General features: G+C 53.6%; 1 protein-coding gene and 1 pseudogene across 1 annotated transcript; one reads left to right on the top strand and one right to left on the bottom strand.

Annotated features, from left to right (window-relative positions):
- The first annotated feature begins 247 nt into the window (after positions 1-247).
- LOC136497262 (annexin D4-like) lies at positions 248-1,835 on the top strand (annotated as a pseudogene).
- Positions 1,836-1,893: 58 nt separating this feature from the next.
- Positions 1,894-24,147, bottom strand: LOC136497253 (protein DGS1, mitochondrial-like). The gene is made up of 14 exons (XM_066493052.1): positions 23,827-24,147; positions 23,246-23,360; positions 22,948-23,151; positions 22,557-22,685; positions 22,316-22,480; positions 21,552-21,746; positions 15,247-15,347; positions 14,418-14,507; positions 3,787-3,859; positions 3,680-3,708; positions 3,450-3,573; positions 3,112-3,222; positions 2,676-2,776; positions 1,894-2,594 (listed from the first exon to the last, which is right to left on the bottom strand). The coding sequence occupies exons 1-14, from the start codon at positions 24,081-24,083 to the stop codon at positions 2,462-2,464; spliced, it is 1,827 nt and encodes a 608-aa protein (XP_066349149.1). The 5' UTR covers positions 24,084-24,147; the 3' UTR covers positions 1,894-2,461.
- Positions 24,148-26,239: the final 2,092 nt, after the last annotated feature.

The following is a 26,239-nucleotide window of genomic DNA, read 5'->3' as shown; positions in this document are numbered from 1 at the left end:
GGTGAGGAGACGAGGTGGCGATCCAGTGGTGACCCTGCAGAGGCGGCGGCGGTGTGGTGGAGCTTCCTGTCGCTATCCCCACCTTACCTTTTATATGTGTTGTGCGAACCATATTAGGGTTGGGCTCCCCCGATCAGAAAGGAAAGACAAGGGGCTAATAGGCCGTTAGGCCTATTGGTGGAGATCAACTAACAATCGTGACACGGCGAGCTTTATATACATAGAATAGAGGCATCACTGGACCCCGATGCAGCAGTTCCTCGCACAAACCGGCAGCAACAGCAGCGCCGCAACGTCACGGCCGGCGTCGCCGCAGCCACGTCTCAGGCAGACGCAGGCACCCAGGAAGGAAAGGGACCCGCAGAACAAGGAGAAGGAGGCGCCGCCTCCGGCCATGGCCGACAAGCACCAAGATCTCACCAGGGCCTTCGCGGGTACGGTACATTATTATATTTTATATATTACTTGTTTTGTGTATACCCATGCGATGCGCTAATGAATTGCTGCCACGATGTTGGAAAATGAGAATGCGCTCGATCCATACAATGAATGGATGCAGGTCTGGGAGGGCTGGGCGTGGACGAGACGGCGCTGGTGTCCGCGCTGGGGCGGTGGCGGCGGCAGCCGGAGAAGCGGGCGCAGTTCCGGCGCGGCTTCCTGGGCTTCTTCTCCGCGAGCGCCGGCGCGGGCGCCGGTATCGAGCGGTGCGAGGACGAGTACCTGCTACACCTCAAGGCGGAGTTCGCGCGGTTCAAGGACGCCGCGGTGCTGTGGGCGATGCACCCGTGGGAGCGCGACGCGCGCTGGGCGCACCACGTCCTGCACAAGGCGCACCCGCCGCAGGGCCTCGTCGAGGTCGCCTGCACGCGCGCCGCCGCCGACCAGCTCGGCGCACGCCGCGCCTACCAGGCGCTCTACCACCGCTCGCTCGAGGAGGACGTCGCCTACCGCGTCAGGGACGCCAACGCCAGTGTGCGCGCGCGCTGCTTCCTTCGACATCGTCTCGTTCTGGGCTGCTGGCTGCTGGCTGCTGGCACCTGGACCTGGCAGCAGCAGGCCAGCTGTGACTGACGCACTAACACGTATTGCCTGCCTGCCTGCCTGCAGCTGCTGGTGGGGCTGGTGAGCGCGTACCGGTACGAGGGCGCGCGCGTCAGCGAGGACCTCGCCACTGAGGAGGCCAAGGCGCTGGCCGCCGCCGTCAGGGCCGCACCGGCGCCGGCGGCGACCAAGCTAGTGCAGAACGAGCAGGTGGTGCGGGTGCTGGACTGCTGGCTACCAGGAGCAAGCCCCAGCTCAGGGCCACCTTCAGGATCTACATGGAGCTGCACGGCAAGCCACTTGAAGAGGCCGTCAATCAAGAATACCAGTAGTAGAGTTCATCATAAATCCAAACTCTTTTAACGCTCTGATCTGATTCATCTGTTCTTTGCGCCTGCCTGCGACTGATCAGGACCTGCAGCCTGTTCGCTTGATCGTAAATTTTCAGCCAAAACAATATTTTTCTCTCACACCAAACCAGCCAGCAGTAATAATCCACGATCGTATACGATCGTATCAGCACCAGCCGAACATGCTGCTAAAGTACTTCAGCGAGGTGATCGGTAGGGCGTTCAGCGACGACGCGGATAGACAGGCCAAGGCGGCACTCACCCGCGTCCTCGTGTCACGTGCCGACACAGACATGGAGGATATCAAGGACGCCTACGCCAGGCAGTACGGGGCCAAGCTCGCCTACGCCGTGGCCAAGAACACCCATGGCCACTATAAGGACGCGCTGCTCGCCATCATCGGCAAGTGAAAGGGGCCCAGGGTGTTGTGTGGCCGCTAGTGCCACACATGAATAATAACACATGTTCTTTCAAATGAAACAGTTCAATAAGATTGTACTAGTGCCCATCTCCTTTATTTCTGCGAATAGATAAAAAGAACAGCATCCTGTTACCATGTTACGAACTACTATGGGATATGGAACAACCATTTCAAGTGGCAGGCAGGAACAAAGGCCGAAGGTACAATGCTCGCACACATGTAGCCCAACCACGCAAACAATTTGGTATACCGGCCAATCCAAATCAACAAGCGGGCCAAGCAAGGCAAAATTTGTCAAGTTGAGAAACTGGCGTGCTCTTTCTATGCCCTACCCCCCTGGCTGTACGCACGGAGGGCTCGGTGCACACGTATCCACCCAATTCTTTCCTCCCTTCACGATGTACTTCATCCAGCTCTAATAAAATTTACAAATCTTGTGTGCAAATCTTGGAGGGAGTACAAAACATCATGTGCGCTTGTAAGAACCATCCTTCCAACAATAGAGGGCCAACAAACCTTCCAGAGCTCCAGGTATCTGTGTCAGGATCTTTACAAGTTACCGCTGAAGTATCTGTGTCAGGATCTTTACAAGTTACCGCTGAACTGGAGTATCCAAAATGCAACACACGGCGTTCAGTTGCTCACTGCTCTAGAGACGTGGCAAACGGCTCGATGAGAATGGAAGCAAGCAGTTATACATCCACTTCAAGCGTGACACGACAATCATCTTGTCTGGCGTTCCCATGTCGAGCTTTGCCAGATCAAAAATATCTTCTCTCAAGCTGCATTGCAAACAGTTTCCTACACGTCAGATCCAGAATAACCAAGATGAGAGGTGAAGGACTTTGAGCAGAGAGACTGACCTTAACCATTCGCCTGTTTCTTTTGCGTGAGACTCAACAGCTTTGCACAGTCTATCAAGCGTGTAAAGTACTAATCCAAACTTGCGCCGTGCCTCTTCCTCCTATAAAGTAGCAACTTCAAGGAGTTATTGCATGATCATATCATATAATCCAAGACTTTAGCCGCTTCAAATTTATTGCATGGTGCCTATTAGATTAGTAATAAACATTTTATCTACACATCTTTGAGATACTAGTTAGGGAAAAAAGGCGATTTTGGTAATTTTGTATATGGTGAGAGAACAAGCTCATATATAAGACTCAAGTGCTAGAAGCATAGTGAAAGTGATCACAATTAGAAAGCCGAATAAACAATACTTGGAAAACAAATATGTTAAACTCAAGCAAGAATGCTAGAGTGAACGAATTTCATATATATTTGAATATTTGAAGTTACCATTCCATTATCCCTGTAATGCTGAAACTCCATAAGCCTTCTCTCTACATCAACAAGAAGCAGCCTCCGTTGACATCGTGCAATATTACCTCTTCCCTCAGCACCATGATCCTGTGGAACATGCAGATGTTTAGTTAGCCAAATTTACCATAATGCCTTTCTACTTTCTACTTTCCATATGCATTTGCATGCAACATAAACTGTAAAGATAAGTAACACCCATGGTTTGAACTCTGAGAGAAAGATGACATGATGTAGTAGACCTACAATTACTGCAGATAGACCAGAGGAATGAAATTTTGAGCATGAAAATGTTTTTTGATGGTTTATATACATACACGCTGAATCCATGTTCGCAATAACACAAGCAGCAGAAGTGAAAGACCAAAAGCAGGCAGAGCTGCAAGAACGGCAAAGTTTATAGCATTTGCCCTAAGAATCTGATCCATTTCCAGTAGTCCCCTGTGTAAAACCACTTCAATTATCAATAACAATGAACAATAGAGAAGACAAAGCATATCTTTATATAGCTTATCAAAAACTTCAGATGGTGATTTGTTTAACTTACGATTCAAGATCCAGTTTAAGCTTTTGAATCTGAAATTTTCAAAATTGAAGGTCAGTGAAACACTGTTTCAATTATTGTACCCAGAAAATAGGAAACCAGGAACGAACCTGAATAAGCATAGCACGGGCTAATTCTCCACTGAACAGGTTTTGAATTGGATGTATCAATTCCTTCTCATATCTGCACAGTGCACATATATAAACAGAGATACAATTCATGAGTTCGGTGCTACAAAGGAAACGATCAAAAGAGACTAGTGAAAATAAATGCAGTCCCATACTTTCGTCAGGAAACTGGTTAATAAAATATGAACTGTATGTTCACACCTCTGAACAAAAGGAGACTACCAAACTTAAAGCAGTAGTAGTCATTATTCATCAAACACTAGAGAAACTTGCATATCAGCCGGTTCACAAAGCAGTTCAAGTACACGAGTGACATACTAATTAGTCATACATACAATCATGCTAGTTAGTCATAAGAAGTGACATGATTAGGACTAAAATTTCACACTAACAATTCCCTGAATCATAGAAGCAATTGCATACATGCTGACAAGGGTTACTAGTTTACTGAAGCATCTGGCAACTACTAGTCTACTACTGAGTTATCATAAACTCAAAGTTGGGAGTTTCCTGAGGTTGTTAAGTATAATTAAATGTTGGATAAGAGTCTCTTGCATTAACTTGTTTTCTACTATTCAATGTTCACATCTGGGGTCAAATCCATCAAATGGATGGCTAACAGTTTCCAGCCCAAATGGTCTTAAAATGAGTCAACCATGAAGTTGAAAGGGCCAAACTGCCTACGAGTCTGGCCAATTATTCCGTCTGTTCGGCTGGCTGGAAAAACGGCTGATGCTGATGCTGATGCTGATGCTAATTTGTTGTGAGAGAAAAACACTGTTATTTCGCTGAAATGGTATGGCTGATAAGTTCAAGCGAACATGCTTTAGTTGCTATCACATGTCATTGGATAACAACATAGGTACATAGAGTAACCAAATCTCTAATTATGCATATTAAAATACCATACACCAAGGTTTCCTTTTGTGAACAAATAAGAATATATTCCTTTAAAAGAGGTAGAACATTAAAGGGATGTAGTGAAAGGGGAAAATGTTCTCTTGACTGTTAGAGTATATTAGGCAACTCCGGATATGGTTAGTTTAGGATTGATTGTAATCCTGGGATAACCTTCCTTATCTCTAGGAGATGCTACTTGCCCTCCAAGCCATGTACTCCTATATAATCAGCCCAAAGGGCTCAAGCAATACATCCACGCATTATACACCAATCTTACATGGTATCAGAGCAAATTTATTGGACGCTCGAGAAGTTGACAAATGAAATGGAAGACGCACATGACGACCTAATTGACATGCATGACAGACAGTAGTAGTATCATGACGACAAGTAGGAAGACTCGACGCAAGCTTGGAGAGGGCCTCGTGTCCAGGATGACCGAGGCGGCGATGCCAAAGTGAAGACTCGGTGGCGGCGACCAAGGATTGAGCAGCTGGCAGCCGGAGAGGGTACAACGGTCCGGAGCTATTGCATCTGACGATCACGTTCCGAGACAGAAGATCCTTCACAGAACACCCAGTTGGATCAAACTCAACAGAACAATTGTTATCAATAGTGAACTGGCGAACAGAAATTAGGTTCTTAATAAGTTGTGGGGAAACCAGCACATTATTAAGACGTAAAGATGGTGAAATAACTGTAGAGCCAGTGGATGTAACGGGGAGTAAGGATCCGTTACCGACAACAATGGACGATGGAGTAGGATACCGCGAGGAAGTAGTATGTGAAAGTGAATTGGAATGTGATGACATGTGAGAGGTTGCACCTGAATCGAAGTACCAGTCATTGTTGTTTTGTGGCTGCTGCAGCGTCATGGTGCTGAATGTCGATGCCAGATATTGCTGATCCCATGTAGGAAGTCCAGCGTGCGGCTGGTGTTAGTCGCTGAATTCTCACTCTTGGTAGTAGGAGAATTCTTACTCTCATCAAGAGAGGATGACACTAGGAGTTGGGGCAATTTTCTTGTCTATTTCTCACACAAGCTCACACAAATGTCATACCAACCTGAGGGGTTGGGGTTACATATTTATAGGCTGCTAGCCAGCCAAGCATATGCCAAGATGCTAGTCTAAAATGCTAATATGCTGTCCTAGCTAAGATGCTGTCCTCTAAGATGCTGTCCTCTAGTCTAAGATGCTGTCCTAAAAATAGAAAAACAGCCACAAGGACCATATGAGCAACAACAGCCCCACAAAGACCAGCCACACATGACTTATCCATCATTCTCCCCCTAAGTCTTGTGCGTCGTCTTGTGGGAGAGTTGAACCATCCCGGTCCTGGAGCAGAGCTCAAGGAACTTGATCCTCCCAAGGGGCTTGGTGAGCAGGTCCGCAAGCTGGTCCTTGGTGTTGATGTAGTTCGCCTTGATGCTCCCTTCCTCCAAACAGCCTCGGATGAAGTGGTACCTCACCCGGATGTGCTTGCTGCGTTCGTAGAACACGGGGTTCTTTGCCAGGGCCAGAGCGGACTTGCTGTCCACCCTGAGCTCCACCGCTCTAGTGTCTCTGCCGAGGAGATCACCAAGCAGTCGAGCGAGCCAGAGCACCTGAGTCGAAGCGGTGGAGGCCGCTATGTACTCGGCCTCGCAGCTGGACAGGGCCACCACCTGCTGCTTGACCGACTGCCAGCTAACGAGGCACTTGCCGAGGAAGAAGAGGATCCCGCTCGTGCTCTTGCTGGTGTCGATGTCGCCGGCGTGGTCGCTGTCGCTGTATCCGACGAAGTGTGCCGCCCCAGGACACCTCGGGTAGTAGAGGCCGTGGTCGAGAGTCCCCGCAACGTAGCGGATGATCCTCTTCACAGCCTGCTGGTGCTCCGTCGTCGGTCGCTGCATGAACCGACTAACGTAGCCGACGGAGAATGCCAAGTCCGGCCATGTGTGGGCGAGGTAGCGAAGGCTCCCCACAAGACGCCGGTACTGCGTAGCGTCCACCTCCTCCGTCGTGCTGTCGCGGCTCAGCTTCAGCCTCTCCTCCATCGAAGTGAGAGCTGGGTTGTAGTCGGTGAGCACAGCTAGCTCAACGACGCGCTTGGCATAGGCGGTCTGTCGAAGCGTGATCCCAGAGTCATCCTGGTGCACCTCGATTCCCAGGTAGAAGGAGAGAGGCCCCAGGTCACTCATCTGGAAGGTGGCCTTCATCTCTTCCTTGAATGCCGCCACCTCCGCATCCTTGGTGCCGGTGATCACCAAGTCGTCGACGTAGACACCCACCAGCAGGGCATTACCTCCATTGCCCCGTCGGTAGATGGCCGCCTCGTGCGGGCTTTGCTCGAAGCCCATCCCCTTTAGCGTGGAATCCAGCTTGGCATTCCACGCCCTCGGTGCCTGCCGCAGGCCATAGAGGGCCTTGCGCAGGCGGAGCACCTTGCCCTCCTTGCCGGGGATCGCAAATCCCGGCGGCTGGTGCACGTAGACCTCCTCCTTCAAGTCGCCGTTAAGGAACGCCGACTTGACATCCATGTGATGAACACGCCAGCCCTCCTGGGCAGCTAGCGCACGGAGGAGTCGCACGGACTCCATCCGTGCCACGGGAGCAAAGGCGTCATCGAAGTCGACCCCCTCCTGCTGCACGAAACCTCGTGCCACCAAGCGAGCCTTGTGCTTGACGATGGCACCGGCTTCATCCCTCTTCAGCTTGTACACCCACTTAAGGGTGATCGCGCGATGACCACGAGGAAGGTCAGCAAGCTCCCAGGTGCGGTTCTTCTCAACCGCATCCATCTCCAACTGCATCGCGGCGCGCCATGCCGCGTGTCTCTCGGCCTCTGCAAACGACCGAGGCTCGCCGTCGTCACACGCAAGGTGCAACTGCGCCTCTAGGTCGTGAGGCACCGGTCCCGGCACCGGCTGGTCGCCGAGAAGGTTCTCCATCGTACGGTACCGCAACGGCTCGCCGTCGTGGTACGCGTCGACGCGCTCTTCGTCGTGAGAGAGCGGAGTAGCGAGCTCAACTGGGCCGTGCTCGACACGAGCTGGTGGTGGAGTAGACGTGCCCGGAGTGGTGCCTGTCGGTGCTGGAGTGCGTGGCGTTGCCGGCTGTGGTGGAGCCGGCGAAGAACTCATCGCAGCCGAGGTCCTGGCTGGAGAGTGTGGTGCTGTCGGAGTAGCAGGCGCTGGGGTCGGTGGAGGCTCGGGGACTGGGGTAGACGCGCTCACCGAAGAAGAGCCGCCTACTCCCCCAGCTTTCTCGAAGTGGACGTACTCGACAGAGAAGTCGTCGTACGTCGGAGCCGAGCCATCGTCCACCGCCTTGTCCCACGCCCATCCTCGCCCTTCGTCGAACACAATGTCGCGCGCCGTGCGCACACGCTGTGTCTTCGGGTCGAGGATGCGGTAGGCCTTCGAGCCCTCCGCGTAGCCGATGAACACTCCCGGAGTGCTCCTGTCGTCGAGCTTGCTGATGTGGCCAAGCTCCTTGGCGAACGCGAGGCAGCCGAAGACCCGCAAGTGGGAGACCGCCGGCTTGCGCCCATGCCAAGCCTCGTACGGCGTCCTGCCGTCGAGCGCCTTGGTAGGCGAGCGGTTGAGGATGTAGACGGCCGTCACCACCGCCTCTCCCCAGAAGACAGCCGGCATCCCCCTCTGCTTGAGGAGGGCCCGAGCCATCCCCACAACCGTCTGGTTGCGCCGCTCGACGACGCCGTTCTGCTGCGGGCTGTACGGCGCGGAGTAGTGGCGCTGAATGCCCTCGTCAGCGCAGTACGACGCGAATTCAGCCGCCGTGAATTCGCCGCCGTTGTTGGTGCGCAGCACGCGCAGCTTGCGGCCGCACTCCGCCTCCGCAGCAGCCTGCGCGCGCCTGATGGCGTCCGCAGCCTCTCCCTTGCTGCCGAGGACCATCACCCACATGTAGCGGGAGAGGTCGTCGACGAGCAGCAGGAAGTAGCGTCGTCCTCCCGGTGTGGCCGGTGTCACCGGGCCACACAAGTCCCCGTGCACAAGCTCGAGCTTCTCCTTGGCTCGAAAGCTAGCCCGCTGTGGAAAGGGGAGTCGCCTCTGCTTCGTCAACACGCAAACGTCGCAGAGCTGCTCCACATGGTCGAGGCACGGCAGGCCTCGCACCATCTCTGTGGCACTGAGCCGCTTCAGGGCCTCAAAGTGAAGGTGCCCGAAACGCTCGTGCCACTGCCACGCCTCGTCGTCCCGACGAGCAGCGAGACAGAGGGGTTGTGCCACCTGCACGTTAAGGACGTAGAGTCGATTTGCGCTTCTGGATACCTTGGCAAGAAGGCGACGACGGCGATCCCAAATCCTCATGACTCCATCCTCAACCACCACGCGCGAACCGTTCTCATCCAGCTGTCCCAAGCTGATGATGGAGTTCCTCAACACGGGGATGTAGTAGACTCCGGTGAGCAGCCTGTGCTCACCAGACACGGCGGTGAAGATGATGGAGCCGACGCCCTTGATCTCCACGCCGGAGGCATCCCCAAACTTGACGGAGCCTCGGACGCTAGAGTCAAGCTCGGTGAAGAACTCCCGTCGACCGGTCATGTGATGGGTGGCGCCGGTGTCGAGGCACCACCCGTCAGTCTTGTCGTTGCCGGAGCTATCGCCGAGGAGGGCGTGTGCTTTTGGCTCGTCAAGGTGGAGGAGAGCCGCTGCGGCCGGTGTCGCTGGAGGTAGCTCGATGCTGGCATGTGCCATGAACAGAGCCGGCTCCTCCTCCGCCTGTGCGACGTGGGCCTAGCCGCGTCGTGGCTGTCGACAGTCCTTGGCCCAATGGCCAAGCTGGCCGCAGTTGCGGCAGGCGTCGTCTCGTGCCGGCTTGTGCCTGCCGGCGGCGCCGCCCTGGGCGCCTCCGCGGGCATCACCCTCGGCACGTCCTCGCGCTCCGGCCTGGGCGTCTCTGCGCGCCTTGCGTGGCTTGCCACGCTTGCGGCCGCCTGTCGCGGAAGAAGGCTCCCCCTTCCTCCGGGCACCTTGGCTGGCAAGCCACTGCTCCCGAGTGAGAAGGAGCTTCCCGCCAGTGGTGATGGGCCCCGAGAGGGACTGTGGCTCATCGCTGTCGACGACCTTGAGGCGACCTATCGCCTCCTCGATCGACATCGTGGAGAGATCCAGCAGAGACTCGATCGAGCGAGCCATCTGCTTGTACTTCTCGGGGACGCAGCGAAAGAGCTTTTCGACAGCTCTCTCCTCGCCGTAAGTGTCGTCGCCGAACTGCACCATCTTCTGCAACAGAGTGTTGAGACGGAGAGCAAAGTCATCAACGTCCTCACCTGGCTTGAAGGTCAGGTTCTCCCACTCCTTGCGAAGTGCCTGCAGTGTGGACTTGCGGGCGCGGTCGCTGCCGATGCATGTCGCAGCGATGGCGTCCCAAGCCTCCTTGGCAGTCCGCTTGCTGGAAAGCGAGAACTGCATCTCGGGCAGGACTGCAGCGATGAGAGCATCCAGCGCCCGTCGATCTAGGTCGTAGTCGACGTCGCCGTACCGGACTGCCTCCCACATGTGCCGCACCTGGAGCTTTACCCTCATCACCGCAGCCCACTCGACGTAGTTGGCCTTGGTGAGGGTAGGCCACCCACCGCCGGGACCGACGTCCCTGACAACAGCCTGGAGCCCGTGGTAACCACGGTACCGATCCGAGGAGAGAGAGCCACGCTGCCTGTGAAGGCCGCGCTCTCCATCGACCCGTCGGTACCGATCCGGGGAGAGAGAGCCACACTGCCTGTGAAGGCCGCGCTCTCCATCGACCCGTCCGCCACCGTTGCCGTGCGCACCTCCTCCAGGAGCGCCGCCGCCGTGCGCGCCTCCTCCAGGAGCGCCACCGGCGTGTCCGCGCCTGTCTGGGCTGCCGCCGCGCTCGTGGGCGGTGCGCGGCTGCCCCAGGAGCGCCACCGCCGTGCGTGCCTCCTCCAGGAGCGCCGCCAGCGCGTCCGCGCCTGTCTGGGCTGCCACCATGCTCGTGGACGTGCGCGGCTGCCCACTACGCCGCCCGCGCTCGCGCTGCCTCCCTCTCTAGCAGCTCGAGGTCCGCGTCGGCGGTGTCGTCAGCGGAAATGGAGCTGCCGATGCTGCCGCGCAGAGCCTCGACCTCCGCCGCCGCCGCACGTGCTGCATTCGCCGCCGCCGCTGCTTCCGCCTCCGCTCTGGCTGTTGCCAGCTCCGCCGCTGCCAGCCTCGACGCCCTTGCCGCCGCCGCAGCGGTCTCTGCCGCCTCTCGCTCGCGTTCCTCTGCCGCGGCAAGTTCGGCCTCCTGCCGACGCCGCGTGCTCGAGGCGACCGAGCGCTGAGACTGCCCTGCGGACATGACGCGCTACCGGGGGGCTGCTGCGTGGGGAGAGGGCTGCTTCAGACGAGCTGGGAGAGGAGTGAACAGGAGCGGCCGGAGGAGCTGCTGCTGCCAACAGCTGGGGCTGTTGTGGGGCTGGGAGAGAAGATGAGCAAGAGATGCTCAGGCTACAGGATAATAGAGCTCCGATACCAGTTGTTAGTCGCTGAATTCTCACTCTTGGTAGTAGGAGAATTCTTACTCTCATCGAGAGAGGATGACACTAGGAGTTGGGGCAATTTTCTTGTCTATTTCTCACACAAGCTCACACAAATGTCATACCAACCTGAGGGGTTGGGGTTACATATTTATAGGCTGCTAGCCAGCCAAGCATATGCCAAGATGCTAGTCTAAGATGCTAGTCTAAGATGCTAATATGCTGTCCTAGCTAAGATGTTGTCCTCTAGTCTAAGATGCTGTCCTCTAAGATGCTGTCCTCTAGTCTAAGATGCTGTCCTAAAAACAGAAAAACAGCCACAAGGACCATATGAGCAACAACAGCCCCATAAAGACCAGCCACACATGACTTATCCATCAGCTGGTAGTAGCCGGGGGGTGGTGCAGTCCAAGACCCGGTGTTCTCCAGGACCGAGGCAGGCACAACATGCTGTTCAAAAGGCTGCTAGGCCAGCAGAGCGTGCTGAGGGGTGCCAGACAGTGGCGCAAGTGGAGGCCGCTACCCAGGTTGTGGTCCAGGCCACATTTGGATGGCCCTGGCCCACGGGCGGTAGGAGGGCCATGGCGCGCCCTGTCCACCAAAGGGTGCGCTGGACTGGGCACCTGGCTGCGTGCCAGTGGGCGCCGGTTTGCCACCAGCGCCGTCGCGCCGGCCGCCACGTTTTCCGCGGCGGTTCTTGGAGGGAGCAGAGCCACCCTCGGAGCCTGCGCTGGAGGCTGCAGGCTGCTTAACAACAGGAGGACGCGACGGGGCTGACGTATTGGTGGAAGCGGTGAGTGCTGTCGATTGAGACGACGACGTGTTCTCCATCGTCAGCTCCTCCAGGAGGTTAGCCTTCGCGTCCAGGAACATGGGGAAGGGGCGCCCTCGCCAGAGATGCATGCCGACGGTCTTGAAGCGCTCATTCAGACCGCGAATGAGGTTGAGGACGAGGGTGCGGTCGGTGACGACTTCACCTAAGTCACCAAGCGTGTCCGCCATGCGCTTGAGCTCCTTGCAGTAATTGGTGATGGACAGATCACCTTGAACGAAGTTGCGGAGCTTGGCGTCGAGGAGGAGGGCGCGTCTCGCGGTTATTGAAGAACTGGGACTCCATGGCGCGCCAAGTGTCGCGGGCAGTGGAGTTGCACGCTGAGATCGTCGCGGCGAGGTCGTCGGAGATGTTGCAGAGGATCCATGACTTGACAGCGCAATCCATGCGCTGCCAGTCAGGGAAACCATGTGCCGGTAAGTCCTGCAGGACATGGTGTTGAAGGGAATACTTCCCAACGATGAGGAGGAACTGATCGCGCCACCAATTGAAATTGCCGACGTTGAGGTCGAGAACAACCGTGACAAGATTGCGGATGTTCTAGACCGCAACAACCTGGGAGTGAAGGTTGGCGATTGCAGCAGCCTCTTGCAGAAGGAGGGCTTGATGCAGATCGGTGTTGTCGTTGTGGTCGGAGGCGTGATCGGAGAGGTCGTCCTCATCGTCCCCGTCCGCGGGTGCACCAGTGGCGGCGTGTTCCTGCTCGGCGCGTGCCAAGGCGTCGCGAGCGCGAGCGGCGGCAGCGTCGCACTCCAAAGCGGCGGACTGGGCTTCCTTCTCAGCTGCGGCGGCGCGCGTGAGGGTGGCATCGCGCTCATAGCCTTCCGGTTGGCTGCGCGTAGGCGCGCAGCGGCATCCGCATCCGCAGCAACTTTGGCGGCGGCGGCGGCCTTGGCCTGGGCATCGAAGTCTAGGTTGGATACCGTGGGGACGGCAGCCTTGGAGGCGGCGGCGGCGGCTGCCGATTTGAGAGAGGGGGGAGGAGTCCCAGGCATCGCAGCACAGGGAAGCCGGCGCAGATGGGTGGGAGAAGCGCAGCCGAGGGGAGGGCGCGCTAGGGAGGAGCGCAGGTTCTAACCCTAGGCTTCCGGCTTCCGCTGCCCTCGCGCCGCCCCCGGGGAGATCGATCTCCACCAGGGGCAGCGCCCTCGTAGGATGCGCGATCGATCCTTCTGATCCGCCACGCCGTCGTGGTCAACCAACAACAGAAAGACCTACCTCTCCCATCGCTGCCAGGATCCGCCGCGAGTGTCGCCATCTTCACCGCCCCTGTCGAGTGTCGATCTACCCGGGGGTGGCACGTTGGCGGGTTGCCGCGCTGTGGGGGCTTCGCCCCATCTCGCTGCCCCCTACTGCTCGGCCGCTGGACGGCCAGTTCCTCCTGTCCCTAATTTCTATTCCCCTTTGTCCGTGTTGACCTGGAAAGAGATAAGGGAGGGGATGGGGCACTGCTAGGGGCATCCGAGATTGTACCCCATGGTTCGTCTTGCTGCTGCTGTTTTTTTTTCTTTTTCCCGATCAGAGATCGGGTTGCGTCGCCCTACCATTCGTCATCGCTTCATCCTCGACACTCCCAAAGACGAGGTTGTCGTTGTGCCCTTCAGGCTGCTGCGGCAACGCTCGTGATCCAACCATCCTCGCCGGCGACGCCGCCTTTTCAGGCGGTGGCGCCACCCATGCTGCTGGTCCTAGTCACGCTGGCTCTCGGTCCGAGTCCGCGCCTATTGCCGCACGCTCGCGGGCACCGCCGCCGATATTGTTGAAGATGCAGTTGCGCTCTCTAGCTGCACCATCTACCATCGCAGTCGGCCTATCATCCTACTGACCCTGTCGGCAAGAGGCTGCTGATTTTGTGTATTCGGGCGCCTTCGCTGACGCTTCGGACCCGCGCCCTCCTCCACGTCTTTGATCACGTCCACCTCGACCTCGGCTACTTCGGCACTAAGGGGCTACCATCTGCTTGACAAGCCTCTTCGGCTCCCATTCCAGCCACAACATCTGTGGCACATCAACGGTTGCGACTACGGGGGGATGTCATCTCTTCGGCTTATTCTCGAGTCTCATCGTCTGCGCGCTCCCGTTGTGACTGCGGGGGGATGTTAGAGTATATTAGGCAACTCCGGATATGGTTAGTTTAGGATTGATTGTAATCCTAGGATAACCTTCCTTATCTTTAGGAGAGGCTACTTGCCCTCCAAGTCATGTACTCCTATATAATCAGCCCAAGGGGCTCAAGCAATACATCCACGCATTATACACCAATCTTACATTGACGACGATGAATCATAATTTAAATGAAAAAAACTGGAGAATATGAAATATTGCTGGCATAAATCAGCTAGTTCGTCAAACAACTGTTGGTATAGTACTATAGTTTAGATAGATTTACCTCATCGTGAGAGTCTCCAACATCGCCTGCACTGATAAATCTTCCGGCAACTTCCGACCCTCTGTTTGCTCACAAAAGGCAACTAGCATCCTAAACATGTAAGATGTAACTATCGGGGTTAAACAATGCAAAATATACTTTATGAGACACAATATCAAAGAGTTTCCAGACAAGAAAAAAAAAAGTACTCCTACATCATATGAAACCAGATAGGTAAACTTGGCCTGAAACTGTTACATACATACATACATGTAACTGTTTCAATTATATATCAAAAGTGCTTCGCGACACATATAATACCAATTAAAGAGGGAAATTACCTAATAACCGTTTACATTACAGAATAATATAATATGTGCATACAGTACGTACTAATTGTCGTTTTCTCCACTATATTTGCTTATAAGACATGTATGTTTGGTACAATATTGAAACAATGTAAACTGATTAATTGATATAACCCATTGTGAAATGTTAAACAAAAAGTATATATGGTATATGACTATCCAAAATTTATTTCAATAAAAACAGGTGAAGCTTAAAGTTAAGACAAATAGATAGCAATTCGCCAGCATTGATGTATCTATTTATTTCTCAAAATGTTATCCTTTTGGCCCTTTTGGTTATGTTCCACCCTATGCCATGCAGGTTAAAGTCAAAGCAGTTTAAGTGCTCAAGCTGTAAAAGCTGGTAACCCCAGAATATGTTACTTTTGCTTTCGCAGCAGGGTGAAACTGTATCTATTCGATGGTTAGGTAAAAAAGCAAACATTGGCATCAAGAAACTAGCATAGTCACTAGAAATTAGAGAGATAGAAATGATGGATAACCTGCGCAATGAATCTTCAGTCAGTTGGACCTCTTGATTTTCCATTACACCTTTATCTCTTTGCTTGAATGTCTCGAAAAGCTCATCTCTAATGGAAATGATCTAGTGAGCAACAAATACAGAACAAACAGTCATGTTTTGAGCACAGTAGTAAAACTAACTTCAGAACTATAGAACTCCATTTTAACTTCAATTAGGAGTAAGGAATTCTCAGCTGAAATAGATCAACTTGCAGCAGCGGTCTAAAATTTCAATGATTCACACAAAATTTGAATATATAAAAAATATTTATACCACTACAACAGCCCACAGTTTACAAAAACTCTTCGATTAAGCTTGTTTCTATGCGCAAAGTCTCCTTTAAGGAACACATGGATGCGTTGGCAGGCCATCTAATACCATAGTGACAAAAGACTGCAGCTAATCTATATCTGTATCTACCTATATAATATTAAAAGTACAGAAATTTCCTCCACCCCTCACTCTCTCCATAAGTCCATTTCCTACTCCCATCCCTCTTGGTCCGTCAGTCTCTCCCTTGTCCATCTGTCACTCGATCAATATGCCAGTTTGGAGCTACACCTTTGCTGGAGTCACACCATGTCAAGAGCGTCGGCGTTAAGGGTAGCAGGACCCCGACTACGTAGTTCGTAGTCGCGATCTGTGACTAAGGCGAGGTTTTACCCCTCTGCGCTTAGCCGGTTTGGGAAGAAGGGGGGAATAGAGGTTAGATGATAATATCTTGCTTGCTTTATTCCATTCCACCGTACCAGACTAAATAGGCCTTAGAGGCTAACAAACCAGGAGATAATTGTTCCTTAATCTAAGGAACTGATTTGATACTCTTCTATCCTAGCCACTAGACGGCTCAACCTGCCCTGCATGCCCAGAGGGCGACGGCGCGGCCCCAGCAGCGCGCTTGGCGGCGCGGCGTATGTCTCGGGCGCGCCGTTTCCTTGCATAGGGGCGGCCCCACATGACATCTCCCCCCCCCCCCCCCCCCCCCCCCCTCGACGAGCAGCTCGTCCTCGAGCTGAAAGGATGGAAACCTGTCACGAAAGGAGTCCAAGTCTTCCCATGTAGCAGAGGCAGCAGGTTCGCCTTTCCACTGGATGAGCACCTGGCGGATCCCACGGGCCAGGCGAGCGCGCACCGCGTGTTCCGGCTCCGGCTCGACCGCACCGTTGTGCATGGCTGGGAGAGGTGGCGGAGCATCTGGCGGGTTGCCCACCCACTTCTTCAGGAGGCCGACGTGGAAGACATCATGGAGCTTGGCACGCGGGGGTAAGGCGAAGCGCACAGCCACGTCGTTGATGAGCTCCGTGACGCGGTAGGGCCCGAAGAAGTGTGGCTGCAGCTTCCCTTTGGGCGTCTGGGACAGCGACGCGACCGGGCGATGGCGTAAGCGGAGCAGGACCCAGTCGCCCACGGCGTAGGAGACGTGCCGGTGATGCTTGTCGTAATGGAGCTTCTGGACAGCTTGGGCCTGCTCCAGCCGGTACCGCGCGGCCGCCAAGAACTCCTTGCGCTCCGCCATCGTTTGGGCCACAACAGCCACGCGCGTGTCCCCGGGCTCATAGGAGCGGATGGTTGGAGGATCGCGGCCATAGACCACCCTGAAGGGCGTGTCGTGCAGCGAGGTCTGGTACGCCGTGTTGTAGATGTACTCGGCCCACGGCAGCCAGCGGAGCCATTGACGTGGGCGGTCGCCGGTGAAGCACTTCAGGTACATGGCTATGACGCGGTTGGCCGCCTCTGTCTGGCCATCCGATTGTGGGTGGAATGCCGACGTCATGTGTAGCTTGGTGCCCATGAGTCGCATTAGCTCCTTCCAAAACATGGAGGTGAACACGGGGTCCCGGTCGGACACCATGGACTGTGGCATCCCATGGAGGCGTACAATGTCGGTGAAGAACGCCTGGGCCACGGACTCCGCCGAGTACGGGTGCGCGAGGGGGATGAAGTGGCAATACTTGCTGAAGCGGTCCACCACCGTTAAGATGACGGACTTCCCCCGCACGTGTGGTAGCGCCTCCACGAAGTCGAGGCCGATATCAGCCCAGACCGCCGTCGGAACCGGAAGGGGCAGGAGCAGGCCGGCCGGGTGGAGGTGCTCCAATTTGTAGCGTTGGCACGTGGCGCAGGCACGCACGAAGTCTTGGACGAGGCGGCGCGTGTCGGGGAAGTGAAAGTCCTGGCGGAGACGATGCAAAGTGCGCTGCACCCCCTCGTGGCCGTCCTCATGCACCGCGGCCATGATCTCCGGAAGAAGGGCCGATGTCGGTGGCACATACAGGCGGCTGTCGTAGGTCACCAGGTCGTCGGTGAGAGCCCACGGGGCAGCGCGCGATCCTGCAGCGATCTCGTCCCGGATGGCGACCAAGGCCGGATCGGTGGCCTGAGCTTGGCGAAGACGCGTGATGAAGTCGAAGCGCGGCGCGGAGATGGCCAGCACAACGCCGTCGTCCGTATCGCGGCGGGAGAGCGCGTCCGCAACCGTGTTGAGCGCGCCGGGCTTGTACTCGACGGTGAAGTCGAACCCGAGCAGCTTCCCAACCCAATGGTGCTACGGAATCGTGGCGAGGCGCTGGTCGAGGAGGAACTTCAGGCTGTAGTGGTCTGTGCGCACCGTGAAGCGACGACCCCAAAGATATGGACGCCAGTTGCGGATGGCGTGGACGAGGCCAATGAGCTCGCGCTCGTAGGCGGCGAGGGAGCGGTGTCGGGGCGCCACCGGCCGACTGAAGTACGCAATGGGGTGCTTGCCCTGGATCAGCACCGCCCCGAAGCCGTGGGTGGACGCATCGCACTCGACGACGAATGGCCGTGCGAAGTCCGGAAGCGCCAGGACTGGGGCCGAGATGACCGCGGCTTTCAGAGCCTGGAAGGCCGCGGCGGCGGTGTCGTTCCAGGTGAAGCCTTCCTTCTTCAACAGCGCCGTTAGCGGAGATGCGATAGCGCCGTAGTCATGGACGAACTTGCGGTAATAGCCCGCCAGGCCCAAGAACCCCCGCACTGCACGCGCCGAGCAGGGTTGGGGCCAGTCAGAGACCGCCTGCACCTTGGCGGGGTACATGGTGACGCCAGCATCGGAGATGACGTGCCCCAAGTAGGCGATGGAGCGTTCGCCGAAAGCGCATTTAGAGCGCTTGACGAAGAGGCGGTGCTGTTGCAGCATGGCGAAGACGGCCCGCAGGTGGCGAAGATGATCCGCCCATGACTGTAGATCAAAATATCATCGAAAAACACGAGTACAAATCGACGAAGAAAAGGCCGCAGCACGTCGTTCATCAGGGCCTGGAACGTTGCCGGGGCGTTGCACAGCCCGAACGGCATGACCAGGAACTCGTACAGACCGTCGTGGGTGCGGAACGCCGTCTTGGCGATGTCGTCGGGGCGCATGCGGACCTGATGGTAGCCCGAACGCAGGTCGAGCTTGGTAAAAAACTTGGCACCGTGGAGCTCATCTAGAAGCTCGTCGACGACGGGAATCGGGAAGGCGTCCTTGACGGTGATGGCGTTCAGGGCGCGGTAGTCGACACAGAACCGCCACGAACCGTCGGCTTTCTTGACGAGGAGGACGAGTGAGGAAAACGTCGAGGAGCTCCGTCGGATGAGGCCTTGCGCCAGCATTGCGGCGCACTGGCGTTCCAGCTCGTCCTTGTGCGTGGCCGGGTAGCGGTAGGGGCACACCGCGATTGGATGCAAACCGGGAACAAGAGTGATGCCGTGGTCGCGGGCGCGGGGTGGTGGCAGCCCGTGCGGTTCGTCGAAGATGTCGGTGAAGGAGGCGAGGAGCTCGTCCAGCAGAGATGGCGTCGCTGTGGTGGTGCAGATGGTGGTCGCCTCGGGGCCCTGGACGCCCTGCCAACATACCGGCTGGCCGTTCCGGTGGAACGTCATGCGTCGGGCACCAAAATCCCAGAGGACAGGGCCCAACGTTGCCAGCCATTGAGTGCCCAAAACCATGTCGAAACCTGCAAGGGGCATGACAAACAAATCGGCATGAAAGGTGTCGCCGTGGATGGCGATCGCGGCCCCGCGGATGACACCCACGCAGGAGACGCGTTCACCATTCGCCACTGTCGCCGTGAGCCGGGGGCGGCGTTGTAGATGGAGGCCAGTGCGCTGCGCCGCGGACTCGGAGATGAAATTGTGTGTGGACCCCGTGTCCAGGAGCGCTAGGAGCGAAGTACCGCCGAGGCTGACGGTGAGTTGCATGGTGTCGTTGAAACGAACACCCGCTATGGCGTGAAGCGAGAACAGGGAGACTCCTCGGCAGCCGCCGGTTCGGACGACTCCGGAACCTCCTCCGTGTCATCCACCATGCTGTCCAGCAAGAACAGGCGTTTGCAGACCTTGTTATGACCGCGGACGAATTTCTCGTCGCAGTTGTAGCAGAGGCCCAAGCGGCGGCGCTCCTCCTGCTCGGCTGTGGTGAGGCGCTTGATCGACCGGCCCTCCACGATGGCGGTAGTCGATGTGGATGACGTCGTTGCGGGAGGCGCTGGAAGGGCGAGACGTTGAACGGGCGCCGGCAGGAGGCCGCGCGTGGCAGTGCGGGGTGGCGTCACGGTGTACTGCTCCCGCAACTCCAGCTTGCGGGCCAAACTCATCGCGCCAGCGAGGGTCTGCGGGTTATGGACCTCGACGTCGAAGCTGAGCGGCGGTAGCAGGCCGCCGGTGAAGAGTTGTACCCGCTGAGCCTCGTCAAGGGGCCCTGCACGGGGAAGGAGCGCCTGGAAGCGGTCCTGGTACTCGATGACGGAGCCGGTGCGCCTGCAGTCCGCCAGCTCGAAGAGGGGGTTGGATCGGAGGGGAGGGCCGTAGCGGAGGTTCAGCAAGTCCTTGAAACGCCGCCAGGACGGAATGCCTTCGTCCTGCTGGACCTGGATGTACCACATCTGGGCGCCCTCCTCCAGGTTGTAGGAGGCCATCCACACCTTCTCCTCCTCCATGATCCGCTACTGATGAAAATACGACTCGCACCTATTGATGAAGATGAGAGGATCGGACTTGCCGTCGTACCGCGGGAAATCCATCTTCTGGAACCGTGGTGGACGGTCCTGGTGGTGCTCGCCGGTGACGGACTTGCCGGAGGGCGATCGTGAGTCGGCTGCCAGACGTTCGATGGCCCGGGAATTGGCCTCGACCGAGGTCTGCAGGGTCTTGAGGGTGGCGGCCAAGGTCTCCAAGGTGGCCTTGAGGTCGGCGGTGTCCCCCATGATGGAGGCGCTGCGAGCGGCGGCCGATGAAGATGCAGAGGGCGGCGGCGGTGGAGAGGTACCACGCACAGGCGAGGAACGCCGGGATCGTGATACCAGGTTGTCAAGAGCGTCGGCGTTAAGGGTAGCAGGACCCCGACTACGTAGTTCGTAGTCGCGATCCGTGACTAAGGCGAGGTTTTACCCCTCTGCGCTTAGCCGGTTTGGGAAGAAGGGAGGAATAGAGGTTAGATGATAATATCTTGCTTGCTTTATTCCATTCCACCGTACCAGACTAAATAAACCTTAGAGGCTAACAAACCAGGAGATAATTGTTCCTTAATCTAAGGAACTGATTTGATACTCTTCTATCCTAGCCACTAGACGGCTCAACCTGCCCTGCATGCCCAGAGGGCGACGGCGCGGCCCCAGCAGCGCGCTTGGCGGCGCGGCGTATGTCTCGGGCGCGCCGTTTCCTTGCATAGGGGCGGCCCCACATGACACACCACTCATGTTGTGGCCTGGCCACCAGAGCCCATGCGCGTCATGACTTGGCACACATGTGGGCATGTGGCTCGCATTCCACCTTTATTAAAGTCACAGCAGGTGAGCACAATGGCCATCCATTTAAGCTGAGTCAATTTCTCATACGGGATTAATCCTTTCTTGCACTTAACATTTATTATGGGCTTTGGAATTTATTTGATTTAATTGAAATAAGGTTGGAAGTTGGAACAAGCCCACTAAAATCCAACAAAGATAGCTAGCTCATTATCATTGGTATGGGCCAGTCTAAATGACCGTGCAACAAGTTGTATGTCCCGTTGCAACGCACGTGCATGTTTCTCAGCAGTCAGCACTCTGTCTAATTCTCTGCATTTGCATTTTGATATAAAATATCTCCACTAACAGGCTAATAAGACCAAGCTGGCAAGCTTCCTCCTGTACCTCACATAACTTCTCATGTATATGATGTATAAACAATCCGAGAAGCCTCTTCTGGTCTTCCCCACTAAATCATGTTATTTACTTTAGTGACTTACGCTACCATACTGAAAATAAAATATAAATAATAGAAGTGTGAATTTACAAAATATCTTACTGGTTTCTCAACATGTTCATCCCAAAATCCAGCCACAGACTCCTTAGCATCTCGAACCCAATTGTCGATATCAGGACTTCCCATCAAGCTGCTATGGCGTAAAAGCCACAGAGAACACACAGAGAGACCCACTGCTCCACATGTATAGGGTAACCAGTATATGGTCAATCTGTTTGGTCTTTTATGCCTCGAGAGCTACAATTATAGAGCAAATTTTCAGGTAGTTATTAATCAACACATTGCTTTAAATAGATTCGTAAGGAACATACATATAAGTATAAAGCACTATAAAATTTCAGAAAAAAGGGAACTATAGGCTATAGCAGCCGATTTAGTGATGAAGCCAAAGTTATTTCTAGCAAGTACTACAGACATAAAAGAACAGAAAAAAAAAGTTCATAAAATGGTACCGCACTAGTATTCTCCTAATGAGATACAACTATACAAATTCGGCCCGGACACATCATCAGCTTATCTATGTGGCTGAGTTTTGATGTTTCAACACTTGTCCAATGTGGTTGCTAGTAGCTTTTACTTTGACCCTACTGCTAATCCTAATCAGCAAAGTCATTGGCTGTTGTGTACATATACATTATTTACAGGCGGCCTAAACAGGTAGCATCAAAACTTTGTTAGTATAACTATAGATCAAATACAACGAATTGCACTCTTAATGTATTTCAACAACAAAGATCGCTAGTTTTGAAGACTTGAGCAAAAGAGGTTGAAATGTGTGGTTGTCTTAGGAAGATAGAGATGCTTACCTGAGAGGACAGAAAACTATCTAACTTCTGAAGGTTTTGATAGACTAAACTTGTACCATCTGTTGCCAAGGCCTCTGTCCATTCTGAACTCTCTACATCGACTTCTGGCAATTTCCCAAACAGTTCATATGAATTTCCATCATGTGTAAATAGTTCATCTTGCCCCTGAAAGTATTTGGTTAAAAACAACAAAGAAGTCCATCTAAAAAGATCAGAATATATGAAACATAACATTGCATACCTCGCCAGCATTTCTAAGTGATACCTCCAACTTGGAGAATGTCGTATTTAAAACAATGAACAATGTATGCAGAGATTTATCTGAGTTTTCAGTTAATCCTTCTCTGCATTTATCAACTTCAGAATGAATCTACAGAGGAGACAAGCTAGAGATTAAACAATGTATGTGTTATATGCCTGTAACACAAAGCATTATTGTCCATGATGAAAACTGTGAGTTTGATTTTTGACCAGAGTAGTACAACAGTTATGTTTGAAAGTAGCCAAAAAGTTAACATTGAAAATACTAAAGATAAAGTTTACTCTCCTAGACATAAGCTGAGAGAGAATTACAATTATAGGATTATTACTATGGTATAATAATTACAGTTGATAAACTGAAGTAAACAAACCTCTGCAAGAAAAGCGGCCAAGCAGTGTTGCATGCTTGTCAAGGCAGCAAGTTTTGTTGACACCATATCAGATGCAGAATGCAAAATGTATTGGACTGGACGTCCATTGCTTCCGAGTCTAGTGAGTGTTTGATACGTTGCATCAACAAAAGCCCTTGGACCTCTCTCAAAGATCATAAAGTACATTTTCTGAGAATTTGTTCCCTGAGAAGAAATGCTCCACAGGTAAAATAGTAAATAACACAAGGAATAAAATACATCTCTTTAAATATGTCAAAGGTATGTATTAAATTTATACCTCAGCTTTGGCCTGCCAAAATAGTAAGCTTTTGTGAATACTGTGCAAATTAGTCAGGGTGTGTTGCACAACGTCATCTAAGATAATAAAGGCTTTGGGCATCTCACCAGCAATCCTACAATGAACGAATAAACAGTTCGCAAGAACTTCAAATAATACTGCTTCGCAGTTATCAACGGCATTCACAAAATAGTATACCATAGGTCCATAGCATTAGCCACATAAATAGGTCAACAAAACATTAGCTTAAGGAAAACGACGGGTTGCCCTTTGTTGCTTTTACTGAGCTGTGTCTAAACAATCTACCGAGTTCCACGAATCCCGCATCTTATAATTGCCCCCAAACTGGCACAAGTTCCACAATCTAACATAAGGACACACGCAAAGCAAAATCCCAAACAAGCACACGAGTGACATTGTTCAAACAAAAGCTCGCAGTGACACTTCTTAAATGATCACTACGGTGACACTCCTAGATTAGCTAACAACGCAAAGTTCGAATCCCAAGCACGCAGGTAGCTGCTGTACTCTAGGAACCAGCATATGACGGTCAAGCGCAAGCCAATAGCAGGGAATCTCACCGAGCGGAGTGTGCGGCCGCGGGCCGGAGCGGGAGAGGTAGAGCGGAGCGCCTGCGGCGGCGGGGACGGCGGACGCCGAGGTAGCTGCGCTGGAGGTCGGAGACGGCAGCAAGGAAGCTGGAGGAGTCCGGGAGGGGAGGGAGGCGCGCGACGAGGGATCTCCATACGCGCGCGGGCGCCTCGACCGCCGCGGCTGCTAGGCTCGACGCATCGGAGGGATCGCCGGAGCTAGGGTTCTGCGGCAGCGATGTCGCCATTGGGGTCGGGAATTCGTGTGGGCGGCACTAGTGGGTTTCGGGTTTTAAATTTTTCCTTGGGTTTAAGCTTGACATTTTAGTTTCTGATGATTCAACCGGTTGGCTGCTCTTCTTCTTGCTGAACAAGCTTGTGCATTTTTTCATCTAAAAAAACTGTTGCAGATATTTCGTAGCCCTACTGCCCGGTAATAACTCAATTATTGTTCAAAACATGCAAGCTCTCAGTATTTTGTATGGACCTAACTTCACTCTAGTAAAGAAAAAAAAATTAGCTACCAGTACAATGTTATTGTTTCTTCTACCGGCAAAGAGTGTCATCGGTCGATCCACTAATTGCCCGGTGCATGCTCCGTCGTTGTTTCTCGATCTATTTCAACTTTTCAAGTCTGGTCTCATCCATTCAACTTCCTTCTGTGAGATTTTTGCCCCATTCGCTTCGCTGAAAAAATAAGACGAAATATTATTCTGGCTGATTTGTTGTGAGAGAAAAATATTATTTCAACTGAAAAAGTACGGATTATAAGAACTTTAAACCATTTTAGTGGAACCACTTATCATCTTGAATTTGACCGAGAGTTAACCACTTTGTACCCTCTTAATGGAATACGTGCAACGTGCATGTTCGCATACCCTTACTTTGACTCGAAGATGAACATTATAAACTTCTCTTCGTCCTGTTTATTTGGGCTTGTTTGGCTTATAAGTCATGGCTGAGAGTACTGTTGGCTGGTTTAGTGTGAGAGAAAAATATTATTCGTTGGCTGATAAGCCATGACTTATAAGCTAAATATGACCAAGCGAATATGCTGCTTAACAGTACAATCAAAGAAAATGAAGCAACTATTTACACACTACTTGGCGATATCTCTATGACCGCAGCCTGCGTGCGGTCTAGAGTATTCTTGGTATTATCGATTATCCTTTGCACCATGCTTGATAATAAAACACAAAAGGTTAGGGACAAGATACATGTGGCCATTCTCATCGTGATTAACTTCATTGCTAATCTCTACAAAAACACATCTTAGTCATAATACTCGTGCTTCATCCGTAATGAAGCCTAGATGTGTTCACGTGTCTAAATGTATGAGCATTTTTTTAATGTGTACAAAACCTTTAAATAAGAGAAATGGCTGTTTCAAGATAACTATTCCTTCCACCTCTTTCATTTTCTGGGGTTAGCCAAGGAAAACAGCTAGCGCCCGGACGTCCGGCGCCAAGACACGTCCCAACGCAGCTCCCAACCTGTGATTCCACGCGTCCGATGAAACCGGTAGAAAAACGATTTGAGTGAGCGCGTCTGTCCCCGCATAATGAAACGAAGCGCGCGCGTCACTCGCAGCGGCCCGTCCCTGTCGTGCCGACATCCCCCACCGCGCTCCGTTCACCTCCGTGCTCGTCTCTGCCACGCCACATCCTTGACATGCCCCCGATGTCGTGCACACATAGGCAACATCTAAATCTACTTTTGAAACATCCAAATGCAACACTTGCAACATACGAAAAGAAGACAGATGAAACACTTGAAACATGTGTCTGAAACACTTATAAAAACATCTAAAAACACTTGAAAAAACATTGCAAAACATATGCAACAAACAGAGAAGAAACTCGCAACATATGCGTGAAACATATGTAACACCATGAAACATTAGGGACAGACACTTGCAACATATGCAATATCTCGATCTACTTTTACAACATCCAGATGAAACACTTGCAACATCCAGATGACACATCTGAAACACTTGAAACATACGTTTGCAACATGTGCTTTCAGCACAATGTCACCTTGCTGCTTGAACGAATGGATGCTCGTCGTTGCGGAGCTCGACGCCGGCGTAGAGGTCAGCGGTAGCGCATGGAGCTCGTCGGTGCAGCAGCGGCGCGGCCCTCCTGTGATTCTCCAACACCTGCGCGTGGCCTAGGCTCGCGCCCGTGGGCAGCGGGCTTGTTGATGTTATTCCAGCGCCACTGCTCGCTCGGTCGTAGTCGTCCAACGTCGTCCGCTCGTGGGGGATGGGGCGCAGCGTGGCTGGCCCTAGGGTGCGCCGCGGTGGAGGGAAGGGCATGGTGCGAATGGGGACATGGCGCGGTTGGGGAAGGGGCCGTGGCGTGGCGGACGGATGAGCAACCAAGCCGCGACGGTGGGGACT

This window comes from Miscanthus floridulus, chromosome 1 (assembly GCF_019320115.1).
Source record: "Miscanthus floridulus cultivar M001 chromosome 1, ASM1932011v1, whole genome shotgun sequence".
NCBI classification, from domain to species: domain Eukaryota; kingdom Viridiplantae; phylum Streptophyta; class Magnoliopsida; order Poales; family Poaceae; genus Miscanthus; species Miscanthus floridulus.
This window is presented reverse-complemented; position numbering and strand designations above follow the sequence as displayed.